We start from the raw sequence: 16,818 nt of genomic DNA on the forward strand, positions 1-16,818 counted from the left end.
AGTCATATTTTGTCAACAACAAAAAAGCTGGATTTGGTAGATACACATTTTTGATTGGCTCATTGTCTGGTGTGAACCTGATGCAAGTTTGCTGGGTTTGTTTTTCCTCAAAAAATGAATTTATCCCATCAGTTGTCATAAGGATGCTGTAATGAATCCACTGAAATTTCCTAACAAGTAAAATAGGAGGGAAAAAGTATGCCATCGCTAAATTGCATGGACACACACACACTACAGTAGGGATGTTTCCAATGTCATTTTTCTCCAGTTGAACCCTGAACTGTTCATTTTAGTAAGATTCTGAACAGGAGCATTTTGAAGGCCATGTTTAGGAAATAACTCAATAAACACATTGTCACCGTTGTATCAATACAGCCTCTCAGAATGCATCAAGTGTTACAGTCTTTATTAATGTAACTGGCACCCCAAACCTACAAATAAAAATGTACACTTTCACATCCATTTGTCAAGTCAGTAGCAACATTTAAAGGACCGATAAGATACAAACCTGGAATTTACACAAAAAAAGAACACCCAAACTTGTATATATGGATAGCACAGCATAATTCAGAACATTAGTTTGATCATTTCTGCATGTCTGTCAGTTGAATAATGTTTTGGGTTTGGCACTCTTGGTGCACTTTCAAAAACTGAATGAGCAGTTTAGTGGGATCCTTGAAATGAATAGCTCAAAGTGGGCAATACAAATATCCTGGTCATTTTTCAAATTCTAGTTACTGCACATCAATGGTACCTGGGTGTGCTGCATCATGTAACACGTGAAGGTCCGAATATGAAAAGAAACTTGTTTCTGAATCATATATGCTAATGTATTGTCATAGTTTGCAGTCTGTTTGCACAATTATCAGATGAAAATGTAACATGTTTCTAAACAATCTCAGCACATTTATTGTTACAGGAGCAAACTAGCAAATTAACACACAATGGCCTTCGCTCTGGAAGGGAGGGAGGGGGAGAGAGAGGATTTGAATACCCAAACAAGGACCGAAGATTCTAATTATGTTAATCTGTTGGCAAATGTCTTGAGTGGAACAATGAAAGAGCTGATATGACCTTGACTGGTTCTTTTGTTCAGAGAACTCAATCCGAATGCACAAAACAGACAGAAGACCCTTGGAATCGTGTACTCCTCCTGATCAGATGGTTTTCAATCTGAATATAAAAGTAGAATCCTTGTCCAACAGAATCATGGAAAATGATCGACTGTCTTCAACACCCCGATATGTCTTTGGTTTTGTTTTTCCTTTGGAAGCGGATGTCTGCAGGGTCGAACCCCCTCTCCCTGGCCCCAAAAACGGCCCAGTCTGGAGTCTTGGCCATGTAGTCCCGGGAGGAGAAGGTCCTGGTGCCTCCACTCTCATTAAAGCGCTGGATCAGCTCATGGAATCTTTCATAGTCAATCCATGTCCACCACTCCCCTTCCACTTTAAACTGCAGAAACACAGAACAGAGGCAAACTGCAGAAACAGCACACACACACACACACACAGTGTGTGTGCCTCTCTCTGTTGTGTTTCTGAAGTGTAGGTGTATGTGGTGGGTGTGCACACGTGTGCCCGCTGCAGTATGACAGGGACACACTAGTCTAAGACTGTAGAGGGACAGGCTTACTTTATGATGGGCAATGAGGAGGCAGTTTGAATGCTTGTGCTCAGAGGCGATGTCGTAGTCCGGGAGCAGGTCAGCCAGCTCCTGTACGAAGTGCACCACTTCCTCATGCCACGGCACATTGGCCATGGTCAAAGTGCTGGCAGTACTTTCTCCACAGTAGGTCACCCCCTGGTGCATTTAAGAGAAACAACATCTGATTTACGACTCCCCAAATAATACCATCTCAGGCCAAAAAATAGAAAAACTGGCAGCAACTACTCTGCATTCTAAGACAGCTTAACTACACCACAAGGAACAGCAGGACCATACATGAACTGGCTCATTTGGTTCTGGCTTGATGTTTACCCGAAGCGTGTCCAACGTACCTTCACCTCAATAAAATCAGGTTTGCCCAGATTGACAAGCTCAGCGTAGGCCTTCAGCTCATCCACATTCCAGGCCTTAACCAGGGTCAGTCTGTACACTGTGCGCTGTTCCTGCTCAAAAGAGAACAACCACCTCAGCACTCAAACACAATGGCATTATGGGAGTTGTAGTCCAGAAGAAAAAAAATGATGCTTGCAGATTATGTTAATAATTGGTTTGCAGTAAAAATAAATTTTAAAAATAATGTATCAATTTATAATTTAAACATTTAGGGGAAAAAAAATAACTGAATTCTCATTTAAATGTTAAATGATAGTGAAACACTAATAACCGATGAAAAAATACCGATGTAATTTACCAAACTGGCCAGAACAATTGTCCATCAAATGTTAAATTAGCACACAGCCAATATGTGCGTGAGTGTGTGTGCACGTGCTCAGTGCGCACAGGTGTCGAGTGCTCCGCTGTTCCGTGTGCACGCGTACGTCAGGACAGTACCTTTTTCCCCAAAGCTCTGAGACACTCCAGGAAGCGCTGCCAGAAGTCCTTGAAGAGCGGGCGATCGATCTTGCGCAGGCTCTCACTGGTGCTGGCGTCCACGCTAACGTACAGCTGCGTCACCGGCTCCAGGCTCCTTCAGGGCGGAGCGAGGGAGACGGGGCTTTACTGCACACCCGGGGCTCTTCATTTGCATTGCGGTTGTTCACACCGCTGCAGACCAGCATAACGCCTGCAGGCCGTGCTCAGCTTCATCTGCACCCATTTTACAGCAGGGAAGCACTAGAAAAACAGCCGCTTCTACACCGGTGCTAATGCTTTAGGTTTTAGGGTTTTATTTTACAAAGTGTCATACACCAAAAGGTGCCCAGCCCGCATGGGCTTACAAGACCAAAAATAACAAACAAGAGCAATAACATAGCATAATGAGAGCGAAAGAACACATGTAATGTAATTCCATTCATGTCAATTAATGTCAGCCCAAATATGAACATAATCCTGCTCCTTAGACATTTACACCTGTAATACATAATTTAGGCATATCTATGCTATGAATGATTCATCCATTTGATTTATGATTAAGATTTTGATTTCCACTTTGGAGTAATCCATATTTATTTTTATCTGCCTTGTCTCATTATGCATTAATGTGAACAAGATGAGTGAACAAAATGAAAAAAAAAAAGACTGCTGTGTGCCTCATTCTATGGGCCCTTATTTTACAAGGTGGTGAATAAATAAAATATTCATGTTTAGTTTCCATTAAAAATACATTTTAGCTTTGGCTGTTTGGCTGGTAAAAATAGCTGATTTAGTTGCTAAGAATATTTAATTACAAATAAAACTTTAAACGAAATAAAAAAAGATTTAGATTACCAATACCAATAAAATAAAGATTTGAAGGCTTAAAGATCTTGGCTGATACGGATACAACCCCCAGTATTATTGTTCCGCACTATAAACTACGGAACTACAGCAGGCCACAGTGGCAGATATTCCAGAACACTACCAGGGAACTAGGGAATTTACATATTAACCATGTAAAATAAATCTTATGCTCGCTCTAATAACTGGAGAAATGCTAGATGACATGTCAAATCCAGGAAAATATCACAGATAATTTAGCTCAGGGGTTTACCACATATACCCAAAGCACCAGACAAGTAATTGAGCCTGGCCCCTAATAATTACAATCAATCTCACACTACTCATGAAGACAGGAAGCAAATTAAATTGACCTAAACCACCTACTTGTAAGTTAAAGTACTCCTATCCTTTCTAACTGAAAGATCCAATTAAAGGTCACGACCAATGAAACGGAAACGTGAGATTCAGCAGCTCTGTGCTGTTGCAGACTGGAGTGGAATAGGCTCTCACCACAGCATGCAGATCATATGAGCACAGGGGGATGTCACTGAAGAATCAAAATTTCAAACACGCAAACTGTGAGCACAACTATCAGTCAGTCATTCTGCATCCTCACAAATGACACTGAAATCCTCAAGTCTTTTTTGCTGCACACCTGTCTAGGCACCATCATAATTCAGATAGGTGACTGCACTGGTTAAAATACTGGAGTAGATAACTTTGAAATGTCACTGACCCAGAGGCAAATCCACCTGAATGTAAAGCAATATTAATTTACATTTACATAATTTGGCAGATGCTCCTGCCTAGGGCAATCATGATCATTGTATAACTGCCATAACAGCGGTTAGGAAAATCCACGTTTTCTGTAAAGATTAATTTTATTTTTTATTTTTTTAAACGTTTCGATTTATGTAAACGTTGCCGAAATAAAAGCATTTTCACATATGCATCTTCAAAAATGTGATCTCTCTTCCGCATGCACCTCTCCCTCCTTTTTGGTAGGAGTTGGCTGACAGGCTGGTAATGGGAGGAGAGCGCAGATCTGATAACTTCAGGTAAGAAATTTCAGAAAGTAATTTTGCATGGTACAGCCCTACCTGATCTCCTCAGGTATGAAATAAGCCTCAGGGTGTAATTCCGTGCAGCACAGCCGTACCTGATCTCCTTGGGAAACTGTGCGTTGGTCACCAGGAAGCTGGAGATGTGGTGGCGGTGCAGAAGCTTTAGGAAAGTGTTGATCTCAGGGTACATGATGGGCTCCCCCACCAGCGACAGGGCGCAGTGCTTCACGGCCATCCCCTCTTCAAACCGCTCCGGACGCACCCCGGGGACACCTGCCAAATATGCGCTTCCTGTTTGCACACAGCTCTCCGAGCACACTGCAGGGGTAGGACTGCTACATTCCTTTGGCTTTCATTAGGGTTTCATCAGTATCTGTAATCCTCACATGTCATCAATTAAATAACCTGCTCTCCCAACTGTGACCCAGAACTTTTCTTCATAAAACACCCCCCTATAGAACTGAATACCAGATTATAAAACACATACCGAACCCTCTGCATGTTTGATGTGAGTATTACCTCTGAACTGCCTGATCATGTTTCTATGATTCTCCAGAGCCTCTTGCAGGATCTGCTCAGGAGGATCCATCTTCCAGCGCCACTCTGTGCCCACAGGATTAGTGTGATGTCTATGGTAAGAGAGCCAGGGAACAGCATCAGTCTATGGTGAGAGGAATAGCTTCTTTATAGACAATCCATAACTGGTTACTCTTGACTGAGGCAACACAATGAACCATATCAGAACCAGAGGCTGGCATGGACCCTAGACCACACCATTACCCTACAGCCCAGCAGAGAGCAGGATCATCAGCAGGGTCACCCAGGAAGGGAGGGTTTCATAACCTGCACCCAGGGAGGCACTGCCATTTTTAAAATCTTTAAACATTTTAAGTCACGATTTTCTGCAGTGTGTGGAACCCTGAAATCACTTCAAAGAGTTACCCTTCTTCAGATCAATATTTCTGGTAATTAACCACTTCCAGTCTTGACAATATTTAGGTACATTCTGTAAACTGATTATACTATTTTCGTAGCCTCTGAAACTTATTACAGCACGAACAATACAATGCAGCCAAGCAGTACCAACATCTATTTCCTACTGAGTGAAATCATTACTCAACTCCTTACGACATTCAATGGGATAGTCCAAAACCAGCACAGTTTATATAAAGTTTCACACAAACTACAACGGGAACATGTGCAACTCAACAAATGCCTACATACAAAATCCGACCAGACCTTGCTCTGATAACAGAAAGAAAGGCTCTCCTACCTCCAGCAGAACACACATTTGTTGGCGCAGGCGAGGCTGGGGGTGGTCTCCATGCAGCGGTGAGACTCGATTCCATAGAAGGTGTGTTTGTAGCACCCTCCTCTTCCTCTCAGCATGGACTGGAGCACACAAACAGGGACAGTCTGCTCTAACTGCAACTCTAATCACGTGCGTGAAACGCTTTCAGACGACCACTTTCCTGTCACACATCAAAACCATTTCTGACCATCGAATGTCGCCAGGTCTGAGCAGCCATTTACCTTGGTCCAGCGACAGAGCTTTACCCCTGAGTGACTTCCAATCAGCTTGTAACCTGAGGAAAATTTAAAAAAGAATACATTTGGCCACATGCAAAATCACTTTTTCTTTTTTAATAATAAAAAACAAAAATATCCATGTATAATATTAACATATCATTAATATTCCTCATTTAAACCAGACAGCCGGGGTGAATTTACATAGTAACACTGAAATTTTCAGATCAGTAAAATCAGGACCACTTAGTCAGTTACAAGAGCAGCTGTGAGAAATACCATTTTCCACAGCTGATGGTTATTTCTTCATATTACGAGTTTCAGTGTGTGAGGACAAGACTGATCCCTGTTTAGACAGAGCTACTCTCAGGAGTGGGTGTAGCAGTGCTTAACAGAAGGGTGGTGTTGTACCCTGTTTATTGTGCTGCTCTCAGGACAGGAGTGGGTATAGCTGTGCTTTACTGAAGGGTGGTGTTGCACCCTGTTTATACTGTGCTGCTCTCAGGACAGGAGTAGGTGTAGCTGTGCTTTACTGAAGGGTGGTGTTGTACCTTGTTTAGTCAGTGCTGTCCTCAGGGAAGGGGTGATCATTTCTCTTGGCTCCTCCTTCTTCTTGGACAACTTCACCATCTGGTTATCCTTTTGCTATAGCAAACACAGGCAATGATGAACTCAGATGCAAGAAAAACACTACCCTACACTTTCCCTCTTACCAGAACAGTATGTGGCACATAACAAGTTTAAGCAGTAAAGACAGGGTAGTGCAGTAATGACAGAGTCCAAGGACAAATAGTCATTTATGTTTATATAATCATGGTCTTTAATGTACCTTGGCTTTTTTAATTTGGTTCATTATATTTCCCAGATCCTCCACATCAATGACATCATGGCTGGTCTCTTCATCCTCTGATTCCGCATCACTGCTGGACTCAAACAGCTCCACCTGCAAACACAGAGTTTTCAGACCCACTCTGGGCATGCACCTGCAAACTTCACAAGCCTACTGCTGGGAAATAAACATTGAGCCTGCAAAAACCATACACAATGCATACACAAGCACACACACATACCCTCATCTGCCTTTGTATTAAGTAAAGGGCGTAGGAAAGTAGATTGCTGCACTAAGTAATTTAGGCAGAAGAAAGGACCGGCTCTTGAAACTACTTGGAACCGAATCAAATGTTCTGTTTGGGGTTTTCTTCCGGTAGCCGTTTCTATGAGCAGAAGCTTAAGGTATGCATAACACGGATAGTCACACCTCTGACTTACACACACAGCTGCGACTGGCGCAGTCTCACCTCCGTGAGCTGCGAGTGGCACAGTCTCACCTCTGAGAGCTCTGGCTGCTCCTGTTGGCTCTCGTGGTTCTTGCAGTTGCAGTTTGTGCACTTGTTGCTACAGGATGTCTTCTCTCCTTTGGCCAAGGCTGCAAGGCTGCTGAGAAACCTACCCTTCCAGGCCAGGAAGTCTGCTTGTATGCTCCCATTGTGGCTCTTCACCACATTGCAGTCTCCTTGTCCTCGCGTAAGGACACGGGTTCCGCTCAGCATCCACAGCCATTTATCTACATTTCTGCCCACCTGGGGAAAAAAATTAACACCGCTTTTGCTGAGGACCACTCATTCAAAGCCAAAACCTCAATACACAAGTTTAACACTGCCGTTACAATTCCTGTTTAGGGCATACATAATGTGCCAAAAACAACAGACACAGCCTCCTACCGTATTGTAGTGGTCGGCGTACACAGAGTTTCCCAGGCCAAACACGGCGTATCGCAGGCCTTTAAGGTACGTTTGGCCGTATCGGAAGTCAGTGGAGGCCTCCTCCAGCCACTTGCAAAACCACTCTGCGCTCTTAGTGGGCTGCCCGTCAGTGTAAGTGGCAAGCAGGAAAACACAAATGACTTTGTTCGCACCCTAGAAGCAAACCACCAAAGATCAACATAAATGTCGGGAGACAATTGCCCTTGAGGTAACAACTACAGTGTTACCACACACAGTGTTACAAGGGTGGTGACATTTGAAAACAACTCACACACTCTTGTAGCACCAGGAAGTCTAGTCTTGGATTTTATAGCCACATTTGGAGGCAGAAGGAAGTAAAATATTTCATATTGGTAAATGAAACAAATGTGCTCACCTCATTTGAAATGTTTTCATCAGGATCATAATCTTTCAAGTCGATTACTTCAGCACTCAGACCCTTGATCTTAACTTCTTCAGCCAGATCTTCAGCAAAACCCTGAGGAAATTCACACATTCTGTCAATAATTACACTGCCAAATTCACTGTGCAACAAAGAGGTATACACGATTTCTGGGCAAAATCTTTCTCACCTTTAAAGATAAAAATAAAGCATACCTGAACATCCCCAAGCAAAACTTCAAAGAAAAAGGCTCAGGGTAACTGGTGATTAGGCACCAACAGAGCCCTAACTATTTTATCTACAATCACACTGCACCTTTGCTGTTCCAGTCTGTGATCCATAGAAAATCTTCACACCCGAAACATGAATATTCTCCTTCTCAGCCAAATTTCCATTCTGTCTTATTGCAGTGGAGTGCAGCCCAGACTTCACGGGAACATCAACCTTTTTCTTCCAGGACTGGAAGAGAATGTGTTCATTTTATCAAACTGGGTCAGATCTTAATGAACACTGTAAAGGGAACATTATGCACAAACTATATATGCTGTGTTCTATAAATAGAGACATAACTGGTATAATGAAACATTATATTACATACAACGTGACATAAAATTCTGACATTGGTTACGTGGTAATAAAAAGCGCTTTTACAGTATAGCCTACAGCAAACAGCCAAATTCAGTTTAAAAATTTCAGAAGTTTATGAATGAAGAAACATAATGCACCTCTCACATAAAATCTAATCATACCTAAAATGAAATTAGCTGTGCAAAAACATTTTTCAAGTTCAGGTTACATCCCTTACAATGATTTACAATGATTTACCAACACTACTTTTCACTAATAATCCTGCTGCCTTTGCTCACATGCTGAATTCACAAAAAGGCAGAGAACATAGCTGGGGCCATCTATAAAATTGTGACAGCAGACAGTATGTTTCTAACATTACACACTTTAACAATGACCACACACAATGAGTTCAACAGGTACTGTTCAGACATTACACGTCTTGTTCAGCAGGATAACCACGTTCATAATTTGAAAAATGCAAAACTGAACTGTGTTGAATTTGTTTTTGGATGAAGCCAATGATACTGAAGACTGCCACCAATTTCATAGACATCTTCATACTTTTTTAAACAATTCACATATGGATGAAGTGTACTTTATCAGAATTTTATTTAAGGGTATTTTATACACTTTGGCTTCACCATGTAGAAATTACAGCACTTTTTATCTATACCCCTTCACTTCAAAACACCATAATGTTTGAGGCATATTAAGGTTATGTAAATGAAAGTAGTCCTGTTTAGTACTTTGTCGCATATCCTATGCATGCAATGGCTGCTCAAAGTATGTGACCCACAGAGATCCCTAGGTGCCGCACATCTCCTTAGGAGATGCTCTGCCTGGCCTGTACTGCAGCCATCTTCAGCTCCTGCTCGTCTCAGGGGCGTGTTGCCTCAAGTTTTCCCTTCAGCATGTGAAGGCATATTAAATTGGATTGAGATTGGCTGAACGACTTGGCCAGTCAAGATGTTGTTTGCATCCTGCAATGTAGCCTGTCTAGTTCCGTTCTTAAAGTCTTTCACAAACAGTAGGCACATACACATCCACGCCTGCCACCTGAAGAATGTTTCCGATCTGCCGGAAAGGTGTTTGGGGGCTTTTCTTTATTATGATGACACTTCTTCAGTCAACAACTGTAGAGGTCTTCCTTGGCCTAACGGGCCCTTGCTGAGTTCACCGGTGCTCTCTTTTTTCTTAACGACAGGGCTAGATTTCACAAGTTCTAGTGACTTATAGACAGTGCTTTGTATGTGAAACTAGGCATGTTTGAGGCTTTATAGTGTGGACGAGTGAAGTTGCTTGTGAATTCTGCCTGTTTACACAAAGTCTGAAGGTACAGAATTTAAAGTTCTTAAGGGCTGAGAGTCTGCGGTCATCTGTGATCATTGTGGTAATTTTTGTAGGAAACCCTGAAAAGTGCTGTATAGGTGTGGGGCATTCCGGTCCACCAAGCCATAACTTGGTCAGATGACATACCTGCCATGCCAAGTCTGTAAGGTAACAACCTATGGCGACCAATCGCACACCTCAAAAACTGATGTCACAACCGGAAGCCGACGCTCAAGTGACGTCTGCTTCACATTATTGCCAATGTCAACCACCACCACCTACATGCGCTCACCCAGGCTATTACAGTAGAAAATCTTTAATGTGGCTTGACCAGAGACAACTAACATAAAAATCTTTTAAATCTATGTCTTTTGTGCAATACCTTTTTCAGAGTCATCTTCACGGTAAACCAGACCCCAAAGAACACTGCTGCAGCGGAGTACACATATAATCTGTTCTGCCATAATGGCATGAAGTATCCCTCGGTGCGACTCGGGGCATTCTTTAAAGGACCTGAAAACATAAAGATACAATCAGATATGGGCACACAGAAAAAGAGCAAGTTACCGTGTAACCTGTCAGTAAGCAAGAAAGGTTAACAACAACAATTCAGGCAATCCACTTGTTAACCACTCACTGCAGCTATTGCTAACGTTTCAGGAGCTGCAACGTTAGCATTGTATTCGTTTTGTTTGCAATACAATATGCTCATAATTCAAGAATGACTGCACAAGAGATTGATATCGTAAGAGCTAGAGCTGAAATGTCTGAGTGTAATGTCATGCTAAGTTAGCTAAATAGCTGTTTCTTAGTCTTACCCATTCTAGCTGTAATCACGCCGTTTTCACTTACTGTGTAGTGTCAGCGTTGCAAGTAGGCTGAATTAATGCCACCAGTACAGAACCAGTTTAACTTCACAAAAAGTTAAACCTTTCTTCAAGACGATAGCTAGTACACGGACGAATAACCAACGACAATCGCAACTGGGCACACTTACCCTGTACGTCGGCGCCGAAAGTGCAGTCCAGGACATTAAAAGTAACCAAAAGCAATACTATCCTAGCGGTTTTCTTATGCATTCTTTACCTTAACTATAGTTCGTGCATAAAACAATGGAGAAATCCGACATTGAGGCCTAGTTCCAGTTCTTTGAACGTTGTGAAACTAGCCACTACAAACCACAGCAACAGTACGTGCAGAGCTCAAGCCCCACAGGCTGTTCTTCTTCTTGTTGCGTTTAAACACAGGTTTCAAAACAGCCTCAGGTTGCATTATCGCCACCTACTGCTCTGGAGTGTGTATCAAAACCCCACTCGTTCCCTCGGCAGATCTCCAATCCTTTTTTCCCATTGGGATTTATTTTTCTGCCGAACATAAAATATGTCCTAAGCCTATCACGTTTTGTTCTACGTGATAAAATACCTACTGTTATCGACTGTTGATGGAAAGGAAACCAGAAAAATCTGTAGACCTTGCAGCCTGTCAGGGCTGGAGTTTGATTTCCCTGTTTTAGACTAATACAAGTACAACACAGCATGTAGCTAAACTGGCTAACAAGCTATGTCCACTTTCGCACAGATGAATATAACCATGCTTTAGTCAGCATGGCAAACTTTATCATCAAGAGACCAGCTTGGTTCAGATCTGTGGTAAATCTGAGTGAATGGCTGGAATGTCAGAGGCTGTATATTTACACCATTTTGTGCAGGTGAGTATATTGGTGAGGAAAGCATTAGAAGAGTCCCCAACCACAAAGCAACACTCAATTGCACAGTTAGCAGCACTATTGCTATCACTACCATCAAGGTCTGTTTTTTGTTTCCATTGTTTTTGGAGTGACAGCAAGAGAGGGAGAGGTGGAAACCTTGCAGAAAAAAACACCATCACTCCCTCGGTACTTTGAAGACTTCATGATAATTCCGCCATTTCCCCTGGGTGGGAAAAGATGATGGAGGAAAAGACGTGCTGAAGTGACCATAAAGGGAAACGTGCATTTACTCACTGTCAAGTGAGTGAAGTGATCTGGAAATGAATTGCCAGTAGATCTCCCATTTTTTACAGTGAAGGACTCATAATGCAACATAACGAAATGAAAGGTCCACTTTAGAACATTTCAAGAGTCAAATGTTTATTCCGCCAAAAAAAAAAACAAAAAAAAAAAACAGGAAAAAGCAGTAGCCTTGCTGTATTAGGCTACAATAAATTCCACTCACTAGTGTGAATCAATCGTTAATACCATTGATTCATAGATTTTGCCACTAATTCCTTCAGTTAGGTTAGTAGGCAAACCTCTAAATTAACTATTATTTTATTGTTAAATTTCACAATATATTATGTATTAATACATGTTATATTTACTTTACACAGTTGTTTCATTCAGATTCAGATTGCACGACACAACTGTGCATAGTAAATTTCATGTTATGTACTGTATTAATACATTTCCTGTTGTTTCATGCAATCTGAATCTCTGCGATGATCATCCCTCTGAACTGCATTCAGCATATACAGTAATTTCGCTAAAACTTAAAGGCCATCACAAACGTGTCGTCTGTGAACTACTGTAGTTAATCGGGGTGACAGTGTTCTCCTCGTGGTTGCAGAACTGACACACAGGAGCAGCTAATAAGCAGACAGAGGTCCCAGCACCCCAAAAAATGACATCAGAGTCAGCAGCAGTCTTGGGGTGCCTTGGCAGAAAATACTGAAGCCAGAACAGTATTCGACAAGTACTGTAAAGAGACAGAAAACATCAATCAGTGACCTGTGCACATATGCATATACAGTCATCTCCAACAGGATTCAGTAAATAACACAGGTAATCAGCTGTATTTTATGCTCAAAATATGGGAAAACTACATTCTAATTTAATATAAATAAAAAGTTTTCTGTTTTATTTCCTGAAAAGTTGGTGTCAAATTATACTTTGTGCAGCCTTCCTTTGCAAGGACAACACTACTGATTCTTCTCATTTTTGGTCAGGTTCAGGTCTGGAGACTGCATTGGCAAAACAGTAAGATTTTGATACAGAAAAAAAAATTCTTCATCCAGAAGAGGAAGAGACCTTGATACTATTTTAGTACAGAGGAAAGCATTTTGCACGTTTAGAATTAAGTACACTGACCCCTAGAGGACAAATTCTTGTGGCTGTAGTCATGCAACCCATATTTCTTGGTATAACATTGTTGTATTGTTAATGATGCACTTGGAACTAAAGCCATTTAATCAGTCTTTGCTTAAATATTTAATAATTCTTCGTAACTGATTAAATTGTTCTCCATTGATTTGCATCTCCTTAACCATTCAGTGTGCATCTTGTCATTCACAAATCTACTAGTCTTTAAAATTCATACCGCAATGATATATTTTAATTAACATGGCTGCTAGGAGAAATAAAATACAGTCAAATTTTCTGCTCTCAAACACATCATCACCTTTTATATTTCACAAATCACACATTTTAAACAAACACTAACACAAGGTCAAACCTTTTCAGTTGTTTCAATGAAGATAATTAAAATGGATGTGCTGACTAATGGTCCACACACACAAATGCACACACACACACACACACACACACCACACACACATGCACACACACACGCGCACATGCGCACGCGCACACGCACACACACACACACACACACACACACACACACACACCTTTAACCATCTTTTCAGACAGACTCACTGCGCAGACTAACTCACGGGGATGCAGTGCCACGCTATTCTCCAGCGCCTCCCCTCCTTGTATGACACGGCAGGAGTAGGTTCTGGCCTTATCACTCAGTGGACTGCTGAGGATAAGGATGCACATGTCGGGGGGCTCTAGGGTGACGCTGGCCCGCCTCCTGAAGTCCATGTAGGGCTGAGCATTGGGGCGTGTGCTGCCCATCAGTTTGCTGTCCTCTTTAAACTCGCAGTAGGGGCCAGGCATGATGTCGGTGGGGCTGAACTCACAGTCTATCCTTAGGTACCTCTCTGTTGTGATGCAGGGGTACAACTCTTGCCCCCGTCCTCCTGAGATGCCTGAAACAGAAATAATTTCACTGCATGACATCCAGGGGTGTAGCACAAAATTCTGGGCCCTATACATAAGCAGGCTCTGTGGGCCCCCTTCCTCTCTTGATCCATGTCTCTCATGCATCATTCCAGGCTTTTCGAGGGCCCTACCCCAATTCGAGCCCTGGGTAGTCAGTCCCACTTTTCCCCCCACTACGACGCCCCTGATGACATCACAGCATCTGTTACCTGATTCACATGAGGAGGAAGGAGGATCTCTTTCTAATGATGGACAGAGCCATTTCGGTTTTGGTTTCTACAAAAATCTAAATGTAATATGGCCTCTGTGTGATTGCAGACAGACAGCAAACTGATGGGCAGCACACACCGGAGTGGCGGTCTGCAGAAGATGTCTCTCGAGACAGCACAACACATGATCAAGCAGCTGTTTGCTCAAAATTTGCATATAGTGCATGCATTGAGAATTCCACAATATTCTGGATATGGTAAAAACATCCACCACACTAAGAGAGAGTGAAAATGTCTCTTACCCAGCATGAGGACCAGTGTCATGGAGTAGAAGCACTTCATGTTGCCTTCCTTAACCTCTTGGACAAAGACAATGCAGATTCAAAATTAATGATGCTAATTAGTGATGACCCATGACCAGCAATTAAGGGAGGTATAGGGCTTATCTGTAAGGGCTAAGGCAGTTTGCTTATTTATTTATGTATTTATTTATCATTTATCATAAAAATATACACTCTAACCAACTAATACACAAGATACTCTTGTATCTACTGATAGATGATTCAGGAAATTGCTGCATTTTGCCCTCTATAGGAAAACATGCATGTTATTTTCACAGTTTTTAAAAAACTTTTTTTTTTTTAGGTTACCTCTCTGGATATTGGGTATAAATCTACCTGTGGTAAAGAAAAGTTTGTTTGATTTGTTTAACTATATTAAGTGTTCAACATCTGTAAATGTTGAGGTGTAACCTAAGAACTCTGGGTGCTTAGTGGAGCAAATAAATGTAAAGGAGAGTAACTTATGCATTTTAACTGTCAGTATTGAATAAATATTAGCAAGTCACATGGTCAGAAATTTACATATACTTTAAAATTGTACAATTTACAGTACGTTTAGGATGCAGTTATTTATTTTAAAACGCAGTGACTGCTCCGCCAGTCATTCAAAAAAAATTGAACGCAAATATTGATTCAGTAACGAGACAACAGTGATTATAAGCATTGTTAACAAACATCCACCGAATCATACTAAATTGCAAGCAAACTACTAAAGAAGTAATATCCTCAATATGGATGAACAATAGATGCAAACAGTCTTATTTAAATTGATGCTTCAGCATATAGATTTTGATGTAACAGCATCTGAACCATAAATCGTCGCTTTATGCATATTTAAGGCAATACCGTTCTAGAATATTACACTATTAGACAGAAGACGAACGTGCGAACTCACTTCCATGAGCAGCCAACTATCCGGCCTAATGTCCATCCAAATGACGTTAACGTAACTAATTTTTATGCCTTACCTGCGAATGTATCGGCTTCGATGACCTTATCATCAGACCAGGTTTCTCGGGACGGTAGATGTGACCCTCTACTGGCTGGCGAAGCAAATGCCTCCGTGCGCACGGCTAGGTGAGCCAAGGGTAAATCTAGAAATAGTTGCGCATCATCAGCATTGTCTGTTGTCTTTCACGCGCTACGGATATACCACACAGACTATTGTGTGATTTAACCAAAAAGTCCCTAGCCCAGATTCAAGAATTACCTACGATGATTTAAAAAAAAAATTCCACAGTACTACTACTACTACTGCTGCTGCTACTACTACTACTACTACTAATAATAATATAATAATACTAATAGCCGACATAATGTTCAGAGCAAATATTTCATGGCCTCCTTGTCAAATGTATTTATTTTTAAATATTAAATATTAACATTGCAAGAACAAGACACATTCAAGCAGTACTGTACTGACCCAGGTAGGCTTTCACTCTCACATTTTTTGTGTTGTCATTGCATAGAACCGCTTACCAGTTCATGCAGTAGAGGCAGAGACTCTTTGGGTGTTCAAGTCCAGGCTTGATCCAGCGCTGGATATTCTCTAGTTTGTTGGTAAACGGCGAGTGCTGGACGTTCTTCAATTCGCCGGTAAATGCTGAGTGTAGCTGCTCTCTGGTTTGAAGGCAAATAGTTAGTGATTGATGATCTCCAGGGTGTAGGTTAATGTCAGGCCTAGATGGGCTGAAAGGTTAATTCTCATCATTATGTTATATTCTTATGGGTTCAGGCTAAACATGATTTTACTGGTTTCTCAGTGTTCACAATGTTCTATGGAATAACATATGCTCACAAGTGTTTGAGATTATGGGTTTGAAGTCAGTAAAATAAAAGTAAAAAGACAGCCCAATGAAACCCACAGTTGCCACACATATACAATAACCTCATAGGCTGGAATCTACTGCCTCATTTGTTCTGGCTACTAGTCTACTTTATTTATAGAAGTCCGGGCCTAATATAAACAACAAAAGGCTGACACCTCCATATTGTCAAAAAATTTAATTTATACATCAGTCATCTCTACTGTGCAGCTGTTCTGTGTGACTGACATCATGTGGTGCTAGGTACAGGAGTAGCAGAGGTATTATTATATAGCTTAGCTTCATTCACACCGGGTACATAAAAATCACTGTCAGAAACCTAGCTACGTATTTTTCCCGCAAATAACAAATTGGTTGGCCACCTCATCTTGTTGATTAGCAACCTTGCCACATAACCTAGTT

At 41.5% G+C, this 16,818-nt stretch overlaps 1 protein-coding gene across 1 annotated transcript; it reads right to left on the reverse strand.

The window, feature by feature from the left end:
* Positions 1-385: 385 nt before the first annotated feature.
* tyw1 (tRNA-yW synthesizing protein 1 homolog (S. cerevisiae)) lies at positions 386-11,228 on the reverse strand. Its single transcript, XM_035385029.1, has 16 exons — positions 10,996-11,228; positions 10,381-10,511; positions 8,415-8,558; positions 8,094-8,195; positions 7,676-7,870; positions 7,283-7,534; positions 6,784-6,897; positions 6,506-6,599; positions 5,961-6,013; positions 5,701-5,819; positions 4,947-5,056; positions 4,523-4,700; positions 2,497-2,632; positions 1,998-2,108; positions 1,633-1,800; positions 386-1,452 (listed from the first exon to the last, which is right to left on the reverse strand). The coding sequence occupies exons 1-16, from the start codon at positions 11,075-11,077 to the stop codon at positions 1,231-1,233; spliced, it is 2,211 nt and encodes a 736-aa protein (XP_035240920.1). The 5' UTR covers positions 11,078-11,228; the 3' UTR covers positions 386-1,230.
* Between the last annotated feature and the right edge of the window lie 5,590 nt (positions 11,229-16,818).

This window comes from Anguilla anguilla, chromosome 12 (assembly GCF_013347855.1).
Source record: "Anguilla anguilla isolate fAngAng1 chromosome 12, fAngAng1.pri, whole genome shotgun sequence".
In the NCBI taxonomy this organism is placed as follows: Eukaryota; Metazoa; Chordata; class Actinopteri; order Anguilliformes; family Anguillidae; genus Anguilla; species Anguilla anguilla.